The sequence below is a fragment of the Protomyctophum parallelum genome (genome assembly GCF_964188405.1).
Source record: "Protomyctophum parallelum genome assembly, chromosome: 18".
Taxonomy (NCBI): domain Eukaryota; kingdom Metazoa; phylum Chordata; class Actinopteri; order Myctophiformes; family Myctophidae; genus Protomyctophum; species Protomyctophum parallelum.
In genome coordinates this window covers 46,049,693-46,068,890 of record NC_139716.1, presented here as the reverse complement: position 1 = coordinate 46,068,890, position 19,198 = coordinate 46,049,693, and the positions used below count along the sequence as shown (strand labels likewise).

Below are 19,198 nucleotides of genomic sequence, written 5' to 3'. Positions count from 1 at the left end.
GAGACTCAAACTAATCAGATTCACCCTGAAGAGGCTCAAAACTAATCAGATTCAGCCCACACTGAGAACTACATTTAAAATGACAAGCTCTCAAGATCTACCAACCAAATATTAATAATGTTACTTCTGTATGGAAGTGTTGATTTGTGGGTTCTTTGTCCATACTTGCACATGTAAAAAATAAAAGGATTTTAAACATTTAAAAACATTTTACATGACATTCTCAGGCAGGCAGGTCAAAGTGGGCAGGGGTGAGGTGGGTGCGGGTAGTGAGGCAGGCAGGTCAAAATCTCAAGTTGTCACTTTCCAACTGCAGCAGCAGAAAAAAGCGAAATTATGTTTTCCCTAGTTAAAAATCACACCTGTGTGAAGTGAGGGGCGCTAAAGTCTAACTCATGTTGATTAGGTGATGTAAAACAAACGGTAGCAACACAAACATTAAATGCCATTGACAATAAAGAGACAATATGACGTAATGAGGGAGAATGTGACATAGATTTCCCCTTCATTCATTAAACAAAAAAGACAGCATGACTCATACAAGAATAAATGTATCAAATGCAAAACAATACTCTGCATTTAAATAAGTCCTAAAAACGACAGGAATTCATAAAAACACCAGAACTGCACTCTGTCCAGGTGCCCACAAGTAGGCCATTCATGGCCTACTTGTGCTCAAGCAGAGCGTGCAAGTACTGCTACTAACTCATGTAAATTACAACTGCTGTTCTAAATCCTTTAGACCCGTTATTGACCTGATACCTACCTTGAAACGTACCTTGGTTAAAGCTTTTGCACAAAATAACACCTGGACCTCTTTGGTGGGGACGTAACGACTACAAAGAAAGGTAAGAAAGCCTTTTAGTATGGAATTCTAGTGGGATGGGGGGGGGGGGACCAGATGTTCGTAACAGGAAGCGACTAACGAGCTACAGATGTGGAGGATAACGCCCCCCCCCCCCGCCCTGTCATCACAGCTGGAAAAAGTGGGTGGAGCTTCAGCCAGTGATTACACACCATGTTCAGGTTACAGAGACGTTTAACCCATTCCATGCCGTTAAAGGAGAATTCCATACTAAAAGGCTTTCTTACCTTTCTTTGTAGTTGTTACGTCCCCACCAAAGAGGTCCAGGTGTTATTTTGTGCAAAAGCTCCTTATTGGCTGTTTCCCCTACCATAAGCCCTCAATGAATTGCATTGAATGAGAATTGAATGGGGCTATGGGGTGTTGTGCTAATTCGCTTATTTCCATCGCTCAAAATTATAATTTCTTTGTATATATCCTCTCTTCATAATGTAAATAATATCCCAAGCGGCACACTTTACTACTTCTTTCGATGGAAATAAGCGAACTAGCATAACACCCCACAGCCCCATTCAATTCCCATTCAATGCAATGCAATTCATTTAGGGCTTATGGTAGGGAAAATAGCCTATAAGGAGTTTTTGCACAAAAAAACACCTGGACCTCTTTGGTGGGGACGCAACAACTACAAAGAAAGGTAAGAAAGATAAGAAAGCATTCTAGCACGGAATTCTCCTTTAATGTAGGCCGTATGGTGAGTTCAGTGACATGGTGTAGAGGGTATAGCGCGTGACATCATCATCAAACCAGGAAGTCACCGAGTGGCAAAGACTTTCTGGCCTTGACAGCCGATACGTCCAAACGAAAAAAGTCCAATATGATTTCATAAACTACGTTAAACGACCATAACCCATTCTGACCCGAGATCAGATTTCATACGAGGTTTCCACTGGACACACACTGGTCTGATTATAACCCATTCTGACCTGAGATCAGATTCTAAAAAAATGTCAGTTGTTCTTCGATTTTTCAAAAATAGCAGACCTACAAGCTCGTAGCGCGCCACTCGGTGGCGCGATATGAGCTTGTAGATATGCTATTTTTCAATAGCTAAAGCATAACATGATGCTAACACCAAAATGGGTTCCCGTTCAGAATGGGTTAAACTCGATTTGCCACTCACTTTATGCATGTGCATACCCTCCACGTCTCCACCAGGCCAGGTAGGTTATCCTAGGAGCACAGGTCTCCACCAGGATAGTACTAGCGTTTGTTGCAAACATTGGCCTCAGGATGGCGCTATAACAGGCAGACGTGGAAAATGATATAACAAAATGAATAAATATTCAAAGCAATTGTACCAAGACTGTAATTTTTTATTAAGCAATATGCACAATTTCAACTCTTAAAAAACAAAGACTTAGGTGTAGAAAACGTTTTAAGCCTTAATTAACTTTGCCTAATATCTTTACGTTATGAAGTCATTGAGGTGTACATTAACATACTTGTTTTAAAGGACCACTGCAACACTTTCATAACGGGCCTCACCGTGTTCTTTGATAAAACAGGGGGAAAAAAACTAAATTCTACTCTGTGGGCAGTTCAGAAACCCGTCTTCCAGTGACATCATCGTTGGGCAGATTTTCTTTTTTTTTTAACAATTTTAGAATCCTCACATCTCTCTCCCCCAACCAGAGGAAGATATTGTGGGGAGAATCCTCACATCTCTCTCCCCCAACCAGAGGAAGATATTGTGGGGAGAATCCTCACATCTCTCTCCCCCAACCAGAGGAAGATATTGTGGGGAGAATCCTCACATCTCTCTCCCCCAACCAGAGGAAGATATTGTGGGGAGAATCCTCACATCTCTCTCCCCCAACCAGAGGAAGATATTGTGGGGAGAATCCTCACATCTCTCTCCCCCAACGAGAGGAAGATATTGTGGGGAGAATCCTCACATCTCTCTCCCCCAACCAGAGGAAGATATTGTGGGGAGAATCCTCACATCTCTCTCCCCCAACCAGAGGAAGATATTGTGGGGAGAATCCTCACATCTCTCTCCCCCAACCAGAGGAAGATATTGTGGGGAGAATCCTCACATCTCTCTCCTCCACCGAGAGGAGAACTTTGTGAGGAGAATCCTCACATCTCGTTGTTGCTGAACCTTCTACTAATCGTCGTCTTCGTCGTCGATGAGCGCCATCTTTCGCCGACGTTTGGGCGGAGCGGCGAGCAGCTCGCCGTCCGAGTCTCCGTCGGAGCGACCGCCATCGTTGCTCAGGTCCATGACCAGCGCGGGAGACGCTGCGTCCTCGCCTTCTAGAGAGGACATTTTAACATGGGTCGGTCATACATGATGCTGAGTCACCCCCTTCTAGAGAGGACATTTTAACATGGGTCGGTCATACATGATGCTGCGTCCTCGCCTTCTAGAGAGGACATTTTAACATGGGTCGGTCATACATGATGCTGAGTCACCCCCTTCTAGAGAGGACATTTTAACATGGGTCGGTCATACATGATGCTGAGTCACCCCCTTCTAGAGAGGACATTTTAACATGGGTCGGTCATACATGATGCTGAGTCACCCCCTTCTAGAGAGGACATTTTAACATGGGTCGGTCATACATGTGATCTTACCACGACTCAGCGTCAAAAGATTCCGATTCTGAATTTATTGTCTTTCCACAAAATAATATAAAAAGGCTCGATAAGAACCCGACTCGTAAAGCTGCTCGTTATCAATTAATCCTAACGATCTCCATCCTCGTTATCAATTAATCCTAACGATCTCCATCCTCGTTATCAATTAATCATAACGATCTCCATCCTCGTTATCAATGAATCCTAACGATCTCCATCCTCGTTATCAATTAATCCTAACGATCTCCATCCTCGTTATCAATTAATCCTAACGATCTCCATCCTCGTTATCAATTAATCCTAACGATCTCCATCCTCGTTATCAATGAATCATAACGATCTCCATCCTCGTTATCAATTAATCATAACGATCTCCATCCTCGTTATCAATTAATCCTAACGATCTCCATCCTCGTTATCAATGAATCCTAACGATCTCCATCCTCGTTATCAATTAATCCTAACGATCTCCATCCTCGTTATCAATTAATCATAACGATCTCCATCCTCGTTATCAATGAATCCTAACGATCTCCATCCTCGTTATCAATTAATCCTAACGATCTCCATCCTCGTTATCAATTAATCCTAACGATCTCCATCCTCGTTATCAATTAATCCTAACGATCTCCATCCTCGTTATCAATGAATCATAACGATCTCCATCCTCGTTATCAATTAATCATAACGATCTCCATCCTCGTTATCAATTAATCCTAACGATCTCCATCCTCGTTATCAATGAATCATAACGATCTTCATCCTCGTTATCAATGAATCATAACGATCTTCATCCTACTGAAGACTCACCATCATCTTCGTCTTCCTCATCGTCCAGCACTCTGCTTCTTTTAGCTGAGATCTTCTCCTGTGGAGATCTGAAATAAAACATATATAAAATAAATACTAAATAATATATCATTTACTGTTACAGTAAACGCTGAGCTCAGTAAATACTAACTTAGTCATTAAAGATATTGATGAAGATATTTTTACCCAGGAGGAAGTCTGTGTGCAGGCTGGACATCTGTGTCTGCGTCTGTTACCATGACAACACAAAGATATGTTACCATAATAATAATAATAATAAAACTTTATTATTATACTTATTTGTATAGCACCTTTCATGACATGAAATGCAGCCCAAAGTGCTTTACAGAGCAATGGAGAAAAAAAGAAAAGCAAGGCATAAACATTAAAAAAAAAAAGAGCAGTAATGCAATACAGTGAGGACATGAATAACACATTTTTTAAAGATCAATTAAAAGCAATGTTGTAGAAGTGGGTCTTGAGCTGTGCTTTAAAAATGTCTACAGAGGCTGCCTGACGAAGGTACAGTGGGAGCTTGTTCCATGCCGACGGCCCGTAGAAGCAAAAAGCTGTTTCCCCGTATTATTTTGTTGCCATTTCTTTAGGCAAAGCGAGCAGGCCAGCAGTGGAAGACCTTAGGGGGCGGTTTGGGACATATTTAGGCAGGCAGTCATGTAGGTAGGAAGGTGCGAGACCATTGAGAGCTTTATAAACAAGTAACATTATTTTAAAATCAATCCTAAAAACAACCGGAAGCCAGTGCAGTGAAGCCAAAACTGGAGTAATATGTTCTCTCATCTTAGTTCTAGTGCCAAGTCTGCTTATTATTATATATTCTTTCTGCTCACTAGAACCGATTATGAGAACTTCTGTCTTATCCTCATTTAGCTTGAGAAAGTTCTCACTCATCCAACATTTGATGCTAGACAGACAGGTCAGCAGCGGAACTAACTAGCGGAAAGGAAAGGTACTATGTTTACCCCGGGTAACTGGGCTAAGGAAAGGAAAGGTACTATGTTTACCCGGGTAACTGGACTAAGGAAAGGAAAGGTACTATGTTTACCCAGGGTAACTGGACTAAGGAAAGGAAAGGTACTATGTTTACCCAGGGTAACTGGACTAAGGAAAGGAAAGGTACTATGTTTACCCAGGGTAACTGGACTAAGGAAAGGAAAGGTACTATGTTTACCCAGGGTAACTGGACTAAGGAAAGGAAAGGTACTATGTTTACCTGGGTAACTGGACTAAGGAAAGGAAAGGTACTATGTTTACCCAGGGTAACTGGACTAAGGAAAGGAAAGGTACTATGTTTACCCAGGGTAACTGGACTAAGGAAAGGAAAGGTACTATGTTTACCCAGGGTAACTGGACTAAGGAAAGGAAAGGTACTATGTTTACCCAGGGTAACTGGGATAAGGAAAGGAAAGGTACTATGTTTACCCAGGGTAACTGGACTAAGCTGAAGAACTTGTTTACAGCCAGGCCCTGCTCATAGAACATTTCATGGTAGGGGTTCAATGCCTTGCTCAAGGGCACTTCAGCGGTGGTAATTTTAACGTGCCGGTCCGGGATACGAACTATAGCGACCTTCACGATATCAAGACCGCTCCGCAAACCGTTGGGCCACCGCTGCCCCTATAGGGTTAGGGTTATAGCGCCCCCTATAGGGTTAGGGTTATAGCGCCCCCTATAGGGTTAGGGTTATAGCGCCCCCTATAGGGTTAGGGTTATAGCGCCACCTGGAGGCCAAACCGTTGGCCCACCGCTCGCTGCCTCTGTTGAAAAGCTCTGCTCTGTAAAGTGAACATGCAGTACTTATTGGTTCTGTTTTGGTTCTGCTCACCTGTGTTGGTCTTCCTCTTGCGGGCCAGCAGCAGAGCCCTGAGGGCCTGGGTCCTCTGCTCATGGGCAGAGGGGCCCCCAGGGACCCCCTCTGGGGCAGAGGGGCCCCCAGGGACCCCCTCTGGGGCAGAGGGACCCCCAGGGACCCCCTCCTCCTCCTCCTCCTCCGGGCTGAGGGCGGCGGCCGCATCTCTCAGCTGGGACGGACTCATCTGGGCCGAGATCCTCCAGAAAGATTCCTGTTCAGCCCATTTAGTTTAGTTTAGTTTATTGTTAAATGTGGTTCTCACCAAAGATAATATACAAATAGTAAGACAAAGTAATCAAACATAGGGTATGGAAAATAACAAAAACTAAAACAACATTTTCTTTTTTCCTTTTTGATCCGAGATCAGATTCTAAAAAAAATTTCTTCTACATCCTGACAGTGTTCTGAAAAAGCTATGTTTCTATGTCAGTGGTTCTTCGATTTTTCAAAAAAATAGCAGATCTACAAGCTCATAGCGCGCCACCGAGTGGCGAGCTATGAGCTTGTAGATCTGCTATTTTTTCAATAGCTAAAGCATAACATGATGCTAACACCAAAAAGTGGTTCCCGCCCCAAAATGGGTTAAAGAAGAAAACGATGAGCCCCGTTTTAAATTTAAATGGTCCCGATTTGTTTTATTTTCCTTCTACTGTCGATGTATTTCCTCCTATTTCCTTTGTTATTATTAACTTTTAGTTTGTAATGCATTATGAACATGATGAATGGTGGTAGTGTAATGGATGTGTACATTCATTACAAGCCTTTTAATTAATATTATTATTATTATTTTAACCCATTCTAGACGGGAACCCCTTTTGGTGTTTTAAGCCTCTAAGACCCGCATTAATTTCTACTTGCAAAAAATAGATTTCAACCTTAGTACTACTTTGTACTACTAGGACTAAGACTAAAAAATATGTTAAAAAAAATAAAAAAATAAAGTTTGATGAAAAATTTATAATAATGATATAATAATGATATAATAATGTAATAAATTAATAATTTACATTTTGGGGATATCTTTCACAATAATGAATAAAACATGTTCTAGACATTCTAATGATCACAAAAAAACATATATTACAATTATATATTATATATTAAATATTTTATTTGTGTGAATTTCAGCCTCTGTGGGGGGTATTTATATGCAAATATCATGACCAATGGCATTGAAATGGCATCGCAATGAACATCACTGATGACTTTTAGGTGAAAAAAGAACAGAAAAATAATAATAATAGTAATTAAATAAAATACATTTGTTGCTAAAAAGCAACGCTGGGTCTTAGAGGGTTAATGGTAAAAATGCAGCACAAATCTTTGAATGTATATTCTTTCAGAGCGAACGTTTTCTTTATTGGGTTAATGTTTCTTTCAGCTGGTAAAAAGATTTTGGGGTTCCTTCAGAGGTTCCCGACCACTGGTAACTAGAACCACTGGCGGTACTTGAGCACCCCCTGGTGGTAGACAGAGGAGTAGCCCCCAAAAAGGAGATAAAACGACAAAAAGTGGAATGAAATATAATATTACTACAGGTAGTTCTTCTGATTGGTTGAAACAGGCTCTCCAGCCGTGATGAAATAAGCACGACATCACACCTTTAAAACCGCCGTTAATAGAAGATTTGAGAACGGATTAATCACGTTAGAAATGTCATCAATTGTGCTGATTAGTGATTAGACTGAGTTTTGTCAGAGCAGCTGAATTATTGGATTATAGGAATGGAACACAAAGGGAAGGTCTACGCTGCTGTATTTTAACATCAGTTATTATAGGAATGGAACACAAAGGGCAGGTCTACGCTGCTGTATTTTAACATCAGTTATTACAGGAATGGAACACAAAGGGCTGGTCTACGCTGCTGTATTTTAACATCAGTTATTATAGGAATGGAACACAAAGGGCAGGTCTACGCTGCTGTATTTTAACATCAGTTATTATAGGAATGGAACACAAAGGGCAGGTCTACGCTGCTGTATTTTAACATCAGTTATTATAGGAATGGAACACAAAGGGCAGGTCTACGCTGCTGTATTTTAACATCAGTTATTATAGGAATGGAACACAAAGGACAGGTCTACGCTGCTGTATTTTAACATCAGTTATTATAGGAATGGAACACAAAGGACAGGTCTACGCTGCTGTATTTTAACATCAGTTATTATAGGAATGGAACACAAAGGACAGGTCTACGCTGCTGTATTTTAACATCAGTTATTATAGGAATGGAACACAAAGGTCTACGCTGCTGTATTTTAACATCAGTTATTGTAGGAATGGAACACAAAGGGCAGGTCTACGCTGCTGTATTTTAACATCAGTTATTATAGGAATGGAACACAAAGGGCAGGTCTACGCTGCTGTATTTTAACATCAGTTATTATAGGAATGGAACACAAAGGGCAGGTCTACGCTGCTGTATTTTAACATCAGTTATTATAGGAATGGAACACAAAGGGCAGGTCTACGCTGCTGTATTTTAACATCAGTTATTACAGGAATGGAACACAAAGGACAGGTCTACGCTGCTGTATTTTAACATCAGTTATTATAGGAATGGAACACAAAGGACAGGTCTACGCTGCTGTAATTTAACATCAGTTATTATAGGAATGGAACACAAAGGGCAGGTCTACGCTGCTGTATTTTAACATCAGTTATTACAGGAATGGAACACAAAGGACAGGTCTACACTGCTGTAATTTAACATCAGTTATTATAGGAATGGAACACAAAGGGCAGGTCTACGCTGCTGTATTTTAACATCAGTTATTACAGGAATGGAACACAAAGGACAGGTCTACACTGCTGTAATTTAACATCAGTTATTATAGGAATGGAACACAAAGGGCAGGTCTACGCTGCTGTATTTTAACATCAGTTATTATAGGAATGGAACACAAAGGGCAGGTCTACGCTGCTGTATTTTAACATCAGTTATTATAGGAATGGAACACAAAGGGCAGGTCTACGCTGCTGTATTTTAACATCAGTTATTATAGGAATGGAACACAAAGGGCAGGTCTACGCTGCTGTATTTTAACATCAGTTATTACAGGAATGGAACACAAAGGACAGGTCTACGCTGCTGTATTTTAACATCAGTTATTATAGGAATGGAACACAAAGGGCAGGTCTACGCTGCTGTATTTTAACATCAGTTATTATAGGAATGGAACACAAAGGGCAGGTCTACGCTGCTGTATGTTAACATCAGTTATTATAGGAATGGAACACAAAGGGCAGGTCTACGCTGCTGTATTTTAACATCAGTTATTATAGGAATGGAACACAAAGGGCAGGTCTACGCTGCTGTATTTTAACATCAGTTATTATAGGAATGGAACACAAAGGGCAGGTCTACGCTGCTGTATTTTAACATCAGTTATTACAGGAATGGAACACAAAGGGCAGGTCTACGCTGCTGTATTTTAACATCAGTTATTATAGGAATGGAACACAAAGGTCTACGCTGCTGTATTTTAACATCAGTTATTATAGGAATGGAACACAAAGGGCAGGTCTACGCTGCTGTATTGTAACATCAGTTATTATAGGAATGGAACACAAAGGGCAGGTCTACGCTGCTGTATTTTAACATCAGTTATTATAGGAATGGAACACAAAGGACAGGTCTACGCTGCTGTATTTTAACATCAGTTATTATAGGAATGGAACACAAAGGACAGGTCTACGCTGCTGTATTTTAACATCAGTTATTATAGGAATGGAACACAAAGGACAGGTCTACGCTGCTGTATTTTAACATCAGTTATTATAGGAATGGAACACAAAGGTCTACGCTGCTGTATTTTAACATCAGTTATTGTAGGAATGGAACACAAAGGGCAGGTCTACGCTGCTGTATTTTAACATCAGTTATTATAGGAATGGAACACAAAGGGCAGGTCTACGCTGCTGTATTTTAACATCAGTTATTATAGGAATGGAACACAAAGGGCAGGTCTACGCTGCTGTATTTTAACATCAGTTATTATAGGAATGGAACACAAAGGGCAGGTCTACGCTGCTGTATTTTAACATCAGTTATTACAGGAATGGAACACAAAGGACAGGTCTACGCTGCTGTATTTTAACATCAGTTATTATAGGAATGGAACACAAAGGACAGGTCTACGCTGCTGTAATTTAACATCAGTTATTATAGGAATGGAACACAAAGGGCAGGTCTACGCTGCTGTATTTTAACATCAGTTATTACAGGAATGGAACACAAAGGACAGGTCTACACTGCTGTAATTTAACATCAGTTATTATAGGAATGGAACACAAAGGGCAGGTCTACGCTGCTGTATTTTAACATCAGTTATTACAGGAATGGAACACAAAGGACAGGTCTACACTGCTGTAATTTAACATCAGTTATTATAGGAATGGAACACAAAGGGCAGGTCTACGCTGCTGTATTTTAACATCAGTTATTATAGGAATGGAACACAAAGGGCAGGTCTACGCTGCTGTATTTTAACATCAGTTATTATAGGAATGGAACACAAAGGGCAGGTCTACGCTGCTGTATTTTAACATCAGTTATTACAGGAATGGAACACAAAGGACAGGTCTACGCTGCTGTATTTTAACATCAGTTATTATAGGAATGGAACACAAAGGGCAGGTCTACGCTGCTGTATTTTAACATCAGTTATTATAGGAATGGAACACAAAGGGCAGGTCTACGCTGCTGTATGTTAACATCAGTTATTATAGGAATGGAACACAAAGGGCAGGTCTACGCTGCTGTATTTTAACATCAGTTATTATAGGAATGGAACACAAAGGGCAGGTCTACGCTGCTGTATTTTAGCATCAGTTATTATAGGAATGGAACACAAAGGACAGGTCTACGCTGCTGTATTTTAACATCAGTTATTATAGGAATGGAACACAAAGGGCTGGTCTACGCTGCTGTATTTTAACATCAGTTATTATAGGAATGGAACACAAAGGGCAGGTCTACGCTGCTGTATTTTAACATCAGTTATTATAGGAATGGAACACAAAGGGCAGGTCTACGCTGCTGTATTTTAACATCAGTTATTATAGGAATGGAACACAAAGGGCAGGTCTACGCTGCTGTATTTTAACATCAGTTATTATAGGAATGGAACACAAAGGGCAGGTCTATGCTGCTGTATTTTAACATCAGTTATTATAGGAATGGAACACAAAGGGCAGGTCTACGCTGCTGTATTTTAACATCAGTTATTATAGGAATGGAACACAAAGGGCAGGTCTACGCTGCTGTATTTTAACATCAGTTATTATAGGAATGGAACACAAAGGGCAGGTCTACGCTGCTGTATTTTAACATCAGTTATTACAGGAATGGAACACAAAGGGCAGGTCTACGCTGCTGTATTTTAACATCAGTTATTATAGGAATGGAACACAAAGGTCTACGCTGCTGTATTTTAACATCAGTTATTATAGGAATGGAACACAAAGGGCAGGTCTACGCTGCTGTATTGTAACATCAGTTATTATAGGAATGGAACACAAAGGGCAGGTCTACGCTGCTGTATTTTAACATCAGTTATTATAGGAATGGAACACAAAGGGCAGGTCTACGCTGCTGTATTTTAACATCAGTTATCATGGAGGTACTTGGAGGAGAGAGACTGGTATTTTCTGAGGTGGTTCTTCAGTATAAAAAAGATGGAAAACCAAAGCTTTACATGAAACGGTTTGAGAGCTGCCGCCTAAAATGACCTGTTAGTTTCCCTTAGATTAACCCATTTAGACCGGAGGATACTTCTGAATCCTGACAGTTTTCATAAAAACCCTATGTTTCTGTGTCAGTGGTTCTCACAGGGTTAAACCCTATGTTTCTATGTCAGTGGTTCTCACAGGGTTAAACCCTATGTTTCTATGTCAGTGGTTCTCACAGGGTTAAACCCTATGTTTCTATGTCAGTGGTTCTCACAGGGTTAAACCCTATGTTTCTGTGTCAGTGGTTCTCACAGGGTTAAACCCTATGTTTCTATGTCAGTGGTTCTCACAGGGTTAAACCCTATGTTTCTATGTCAGTGGTTCTCACAGGGTTAAACCCTATGTTTCTGTGTCAGTGGTTCTCACAGGGTTAAACCCTATGTTTCTATGTCAGTGGTTCTCACAGGGTTAAACCCTATGTTTCTGTGTCAGTGGTTCTCACAGGGTTAAACCCTATGTTTCTGTGTCAGTGGTTCTCACAGGGTTAAACCCTATGTTTCTGTGTCAGTGGTTCTCACAGGGTTAAACCCTATGTTTCTGTGTCAGTGGTTCTCACAGGGTTAAACCCTATGTTTCTGTGTCAGTGGTTCTCACAGGGTTAAACCCTATGTTTCTGTGTCAGTGGTTCTCACAGGGTTAAACCCTATGTTTCTGTGTCAGTGGTTCTCACAGGGTTAAACCCTATGTTTCTGTGTCAGTGGTTCTCACAGGGTTAAACCCTATGTTTCTGTGTCAGTGGTTCTCACAGGGTTAAACCCTATGTTTCTGTGTCAGTGGTTCTCACAGGGTTAAACCCTATGTTTCTGTGTCAGTGGTTCTCACAGGGTTAAACCCTATGTTTCTGTGTCAGTGGTTCTCAAACATTTTCATGTCAAGGAACTACAGAATTATATGTAATCGGCCGCCGACCCCCATCTGAAAATATGTTGTTCCAGGGACCCCCCAGAAGGACCCCCCAGAAGCAAAGATTTCAGTTAAAAACATTCGCTCTGAAATCATTTGCACCACATTTTCAGGATTTTTCACTCGGTGCCGCGCTACGAGCTCGTAGATCTGCTATTTTTCCAATAGCTAAAATATATCATAATGCTTCAAACACCAAAAGGCGTTCCCGCCCAGGATGGGTTAACCCTATAATGACCTATAATGGATGGGTTAACCCTATAATGACCTATAATGGATGGGTTAACCCTATAATGAGACATTTCAGTCTGGGTTTCGTACAGCCCACAGTACTGAAACGGCCCTGCTGAGGGTGACAAATGACCTCTTGATGGCAGCTGATGAAGGATCACCATCTCTCCTCATCCTCCTTGACCTAACCGCTGCATTTGATACGGTGGATCATGCTATCCTCCTGGAGCGTCTACACACTGCCACTGGACTGTCAGGCACTGCACTTAAGTGGTTTCAGTCCTACCTGTCTGATAGGACTGAATATGTTTCACTGGGTGGGTGCAAGTCCAAGCTGCTCCCTGTCACGTGTGGTGTTCCGCAGGGTTCGGTTCTTGGTCCGCTCTTATTTATTATATATATGCTGCCCCTTGGTCGTGTCATCAGCGGACGTGGACTGTCCTTCCACTGTTACGCTGATGACACCCAGCTGTACATTAAGACTGCCCCCAACCCCTCTGCAGCCATATCATGTCTCACCACCGGTCTTGGGGAGATAAAGGCATGGATGAGCAACAACTTCCTTCAGTTAAACAGTAGCAAAACTGAAGCCCTTCTTGTTGGCACACCACACCAGATTCTTTCATGCCCCATGTCCCATCTCACCTTCGACGGCCAGGTTATCCCCTTCTCCTCCTCAGTCACAAACCTGGGTGTCAAGTTTGATCCTCACCTGACATTCAGTGACCACATAAAATATCTATGCAAAACCGCATTCTACCATCTCAAAAACATCTCCAAACTCCGCCCCCTTCTAACCCAGTCAGATGCAGAGAAGCTCATCCATGCCTTTATCTCCTCTAGACTGGACTACTGCAACGCCCTCTTCATTGGGATTCCTGGCAAACATCTACAAAAGCTGCAATACATCCAGAACAGCGCTGCCAGGGTCCTAATGAGAGTCCGCAAATATGACCATATCACACCCATCCTCTTCACACTGCACTGGCTTCCCGTCTCCTCCAGGATTAAATACAAGGTCTGCCTCCTCACCCATCAATGCATCCACAGCAACGCCCCCCCCTACTTAAAGGAACTCCTTGAACCCCCAGCCTCCACCCGCTCCCTCCGCTCCGGTACATCATACACACTCAAAAGCACAAGAACCAAACTCTGCACCATGGGGGACCGGGCCTTCTGCTCAGCTGCCCCTCGGCTGTGGAACGCCCTCCCCGACCACCTGAGAGCACCACAGTCCGTGGACGCTTTTAAAAAGGGACTAAAGACCTTTCTCTTTAGTAAGGCATTTGCCCAGTCGGACTTTTAAGCTGCCCTGTGTGCTGTTTTTTAACTGTTTTTTATTCTTATTTCTTTTCGTATCTTAATTTTTTCTGCCTGCCTGTAGCACTTGTTTCAAATGTAAAGTGCGTTATAAATAAAATTTATTATTATTATTATTATTAATGACCTGTAATGCTCTATAATGGATGGGTTAACCCTATAATGACCTATAATGGATGGGTTAACCCTATAATGACCTGTTCGTTTTCCGGAGGTCGAATCCCCAGTTTCTTCAGAAGCTTCTGGAAGGCCTTGTTCTCCATGGCGTCCTCGTTGGCCTCCGTGAACGGGACGAGGGGAACGGGCTGCGAAATACCTGGAGGGACGAAACAAACGCACCTAAATAAAAAACTCAATTCACTTGTTTGGTGCCACAAATGCTTCCGTCGTACAGTCTGGAGCAACGGAAGCTCTGATCACGAGTCAAATATAAATGCTTCCGTCATACAGTCTGGAGCAACGGAAGCTCTGATCACGAGTAAAATATAAATGCTTCCGTCGTACAGTCTGGAGCAACGGAAGCTCTGATCATGAGTAAAATATAAATGCTTCCGTCATACAGTCTGGAGCAACGGAAGCTCTGATCATGAGTCAAATATAAATGCTTCCGTCATACAGTCTGGAGCAACGGAAGCTCTGATCACGAGTAAAATATAAATGCTTCCGTCGTACAGTCTGGAGCAACGGAAGCTCTGATCATGAGTAAAATATAAATGCTTCCGTCATACAGTCTGGAGCAACGGAAGCTCTGATCATGAGTAAAATATAAATGCTTCCGTCATACAGTCTGGAGCAACGGAAGCTCTGATCACGAGTCAAATATAAATGCTTCCGTCATACAGTCTGGAGCAACGGAAGCTCTGATCACGAGTAAAATATAAATGCTTCCGTCGTACAGTCTGGAGCAACGGAAGCTCTGATCACGAGTCAAATATATAATGCTTCCGTCATACAGTCTGGAGCAACGGAAGCTCTGATCACGAGTAAAATATAAATGCTTCCGTCGTACAGTCTGGAGCAACGGAAGCTCTGATCATGAGTAAAATATAAATGCTTCCGTCATACAGTCTGGAGCAACGGAAGCTCTGATCACGAGTAAAATATAAATGCTTCCGTCGTACAGTCTGGAGCAACGGAAGCTCTGATCACGAGTAAAATATAAATGCTTCCGTCGTACAGTCTGGAGCAACGGAAGCTCTGATCACGAGTAAAATATAAATGCTTCCGTCGTACAGTCTGGAGCAACGGAAGCTCTGATCACGAGTAAAATATAAATGCTTCCGTCGTACAGTCTGGAGCAACGGAAGCTCCGATCATGAGTAAAATATAAATGCTTCCGTCGTACAGTCTGGAGCAACGGAAGCTCTGATCATGAGTAAAATATAAATGCTTCCGTCGTACAGTCTGGAGCAACGGAAGCTCTGATCACGAGTAAAATATAAATGCTTCCGTCGTACAGTCTGGAGCAACGGAAGCTCTGATCATGAGTAAAATATAAATGCTTCCGTCATACAGTCTGGAGCAACGGAAGCTCTGATCACGAGTAAAATATAAATGCTTCCGTCGTACAGTCTGGAGCAGGTCATAGGTCATGTGGAATAGACTGGGCTCTATAAGGAGGTCATAGGTCATACCATCGTCTTCACGGCCGTCTGCAGTTCGGTTCAGGCAGTTCTGGAGCCACAGCAGCGGTCCTCTCATCTCTGACGGAGAACAACACACACTATAACACTATAATTCATGTCATATGAAAGCAGGGAATCGTAGCTTCAAACTGACATATCGGTTGTTCAGTTTGACAAAAGAGTCACGTAATTACAACCCTCCCCTCAAAACACAATATTACAGTATTATATTATTTTATTATTATTATTATTCAGTCATAACAGTAACAGTCATATTACAGCCGCCTCCACCAGGAACAGTCGAGAATCAGCCCAAAGCAGTTTTATTTTTCCTGCATATTCCTTCATATTGTGCCGCAGATATCTGTGATAGGCCACTATCTATTGGCCAATAGAATCAGTCAGGCTCTATGTGTCATTATCTATTGGCCAATAGAATCAGTCAGGCTCTATGTGTCATTATCTATTGGCCAATAGAATCAGTCAGGCTCTAAGTGTTATTATCTATTGGCCAATAGAATCAGTCAGGCTCTATGTGTCATTATCTATTGGCCAATAGAATCAGTCAGGCTCTATGTGTTATTATCTATTGGCCAATAGAATCAGTCAGGCTCTATGTGTCATTATCTATTGGCCAATAGAATCAGTCAGGCTCTATGTGTCATTATCTATTGGCCAATAGAATCAGTCAGGCTCTAAGTGTTATTATCTATTGGCCAATAGAATCAGTCAGGCTCTATGTGTCATTATCTATTGGCCAATAGAATCAGTCAGGCTCTATGTGTCATTATCTATTGGCCAATAGAATCAGTCAGGCTCTATGTGTCATTATCTATTGGCCAATAGAATCAGTCAGGCTCTATGTGTCATTATCTATTGGCCAATAGAATCAGTCAGGCTCTATGTGTCATTATCTATTGGCCAATAGAATCAGTCAGGCTCTATGTGTCATTATCTATTGGCCAATAGAATCAGTCAGGCTCTATGTGTCATTATCTATTGGCCAATAGAATCAGTCAGGCTCTATGTGTCATTATCTATTGGCCAATAGAATCAGTCAGGCTCTATGTGTTATTATCTATTGGCCAATAGAATCAGTCAGGCTCTATGTGTCATTATCTATTGGCCAATAGAATCAGTCAGGCTCTATGTGTCATTATCTATTGGCCAATAGAATCAGTCAGGCTCTATGTGTTATTATCTATTGGCCAATAGAATCAGTCAGGCTCTATGTGTCATTATCTATTGGCCAATAGAATCAGTCAGGCTCTATGTGTCATTATCTATTGGCCAATAGAATCAGTCAGGCTCTATGTGTTATTATCTATTGGCCAATAGAATCAGTCAGGCTCTATGTGTCATTATCTATTGGCCAATAGAATCAGTCAGGCTCTATGTGTCATTATCTATTGGCCAATAGAATCAGTCAGGCTCTAAGTGTTATTATCTATTGGCCAATAGAATCAGTCAGGCTCTATGTGTCATTATCTATTGGCCAATAGAATCAGTCAGGCTCTATGTGTCATTATCTATTGGCCAATAGAATCAGTCAGGCTCTATGTGTCATTATCTATTGGCCAATAGAATCAGTCAGGCTCTATGTGTCATTATCTATTGGCCAATAGAATCAGTCAGGCTCTATGTGTCATTATCTATTGGCCAATAGAATCAGTCAGGCTCTATGTGTCATTATCTATTGGCCAATAGAATCAGTCAGGCTCTATGTGTCATTATCTATTGGCCAATAGAATCAGTCAGGCTCTATGTGTCATTATCTATTGGCCAATAGAATCAGTCAGGCTCTATGTGTCATTATCTATTGGCCAATAGAATCAGTCAGGCTCTATGTGTTATTATCTATTGGCCAATAGAATCAGTCAGGCTCTATGTGTTATTATCTATTGGCCAATAGAATCAGTCAGGCTCTATGTGTCATTATCTATTGGCCAATAGAATCAGTCAGGCTCTATGTGTCATTATCTATTGGCCAATAGAATCAGTCAGGCTCTATGTGTCATTATCTATTGGCCAATAGAATCAGTCAGGCTCTATGTGTCATTATCTATTGGCCAATAGAATCAGTCAGGCTCTATGTGTCATTATCTATTGGCCAATAGAATCAGTCAGGCTCTATGTGTCATTATCTATTGGCCAATAGAATCAGTCAGGCTCTATGTGTCATTATCTATTGGCCAATAGAATCAGTCAGGCTCTATGTGTCATTATCTATTGGCCAATAGAAAAAAAAATATTTTTTGTGAATGGTTTTTGATTTTATGCTTGGGGGGGGGGGGAGGGTCTTTCTGAAATGATGTCATAGACAGGCCAAAGTCTATGGACTTTTAACGTTTGTTCAGGGCGACCTTTGACCTCATACCTTGTTGTTGGAGGGAGCGCACCATGGCCAGAACATCTGGGCTCCTCTTCATCACAGAGGAGGAAGAGGAGGAGGAGTTGAGCTTCCTGCTGCGTCTCCTCTCCTCGTCTCCTCTCCTCGTCTCCTCGTCTCCTCCTCCCTCACTCTCCTCCTCCTCCTCCTCTTCCTCCTCCTCATCTTCGTCCTCCTCATCTTCGTCCTCCTGGTCCATGGGATCTTGGGTGAGTCCAGAGAGGAACTCCTCTTCCGTCTGAGACACATACGACACAACGAGACTTTAAAGGTATATTCAGTGATTTCACTTAATTCAAATATCAGTTATTTTTTTGTTTTGACGTGATAATCCTCCCTACTATAGAGTGTGCTGGCCAAATAAGGAGTTCCTCCCTGTCCCCAGTTAACCCCTGGGGGTCAAAAAACCTTAGGTTTCATTTTTGGCTCTCTATCCTGATTGGATGAAAGGCTTAGGTCCCAGCCAAAAACGAAACCTAAGGTTTTTTGAGTGAAATCACTGAATATACCTTTAACCCATTCTGACCTGAGATCAGATTCATACGAGGTTTCCACTGGACACACACTGGTCTGATTAATCTCATGATATTATAAATCTACATTTGATTTAGAAGCTTTTTTATTGTTATTTTGGCAGGCCTTGATGCCTGGTTTAATGTCTGGTTTATTTGAAAATGATTGAAAATGGTTGAAATGATTTAAGTAAAAGTAAAAAAAAGAACAACAAAATAACGTATAGACATGATAAAAAACATGATATATATTATTAGTTTTGAGGACTTTATTTTAACCCATTCTGACCTGAGATCAGATTTTAAAAATGTCTTCTACATCCTGACAGTTTTCTGAAAAAGCTATGTTTCTGTGTC

The 19,198-nt window shown here is 41.5% G+C and overlaps 1 protein-coding gene across 1 annotated transcript in view; it reads right to left on the bottom strand.

The window, feature by feature from the left end:
• Positions 1 to 2,523: 2,523 nt before the first annotated feature.
• timeless (timeless circadian clock) overlaps positions 2,524 to 19,198 on the bottom strand; it is a 79,843-nt gene continuing 63,168 nt past the window's right edge. Inside the window, exons 25-32 of the mRNA XM_083788930.1 lie at positions 18,318 to 18,567; positions 15,950 to 16,018; positions 14,513 to 14,631; positions 6,244 to 6,339; positions 6,102 to 6,156; positions 4,445 to 4,487; positions 4,259 to 4,326; positions 2,524 to 3,124 (exon numbers count right to left, since the gene is read on the bottom strand). Of these exons, the coding sequence (XP_083645056.1) occupies positions 2,976 to 3,124; positions 4,259 to 4,326; positions 4,445 to 4,487; positions 6,102 to 6,156; positions 6,244 to 6,339; positions 14,513 to 14,631; positions 15,950 to 16,018; positions 18,318 to 18,567 (849 nt within the window). The 3' untranslated portion in view covers positions 2,524 to 2,975. The remainder of the gene's footprint in view (positions 3,125 to 4,258; positions 4,327 to 4,444; positions 4,488 to 6,101; positions 6,157 to 6,243; positions 6,340 to 14,512; positions 14,632 to 15,949; positions 16,019 to 18,317; positions 18,568 to 19,198) is intronic.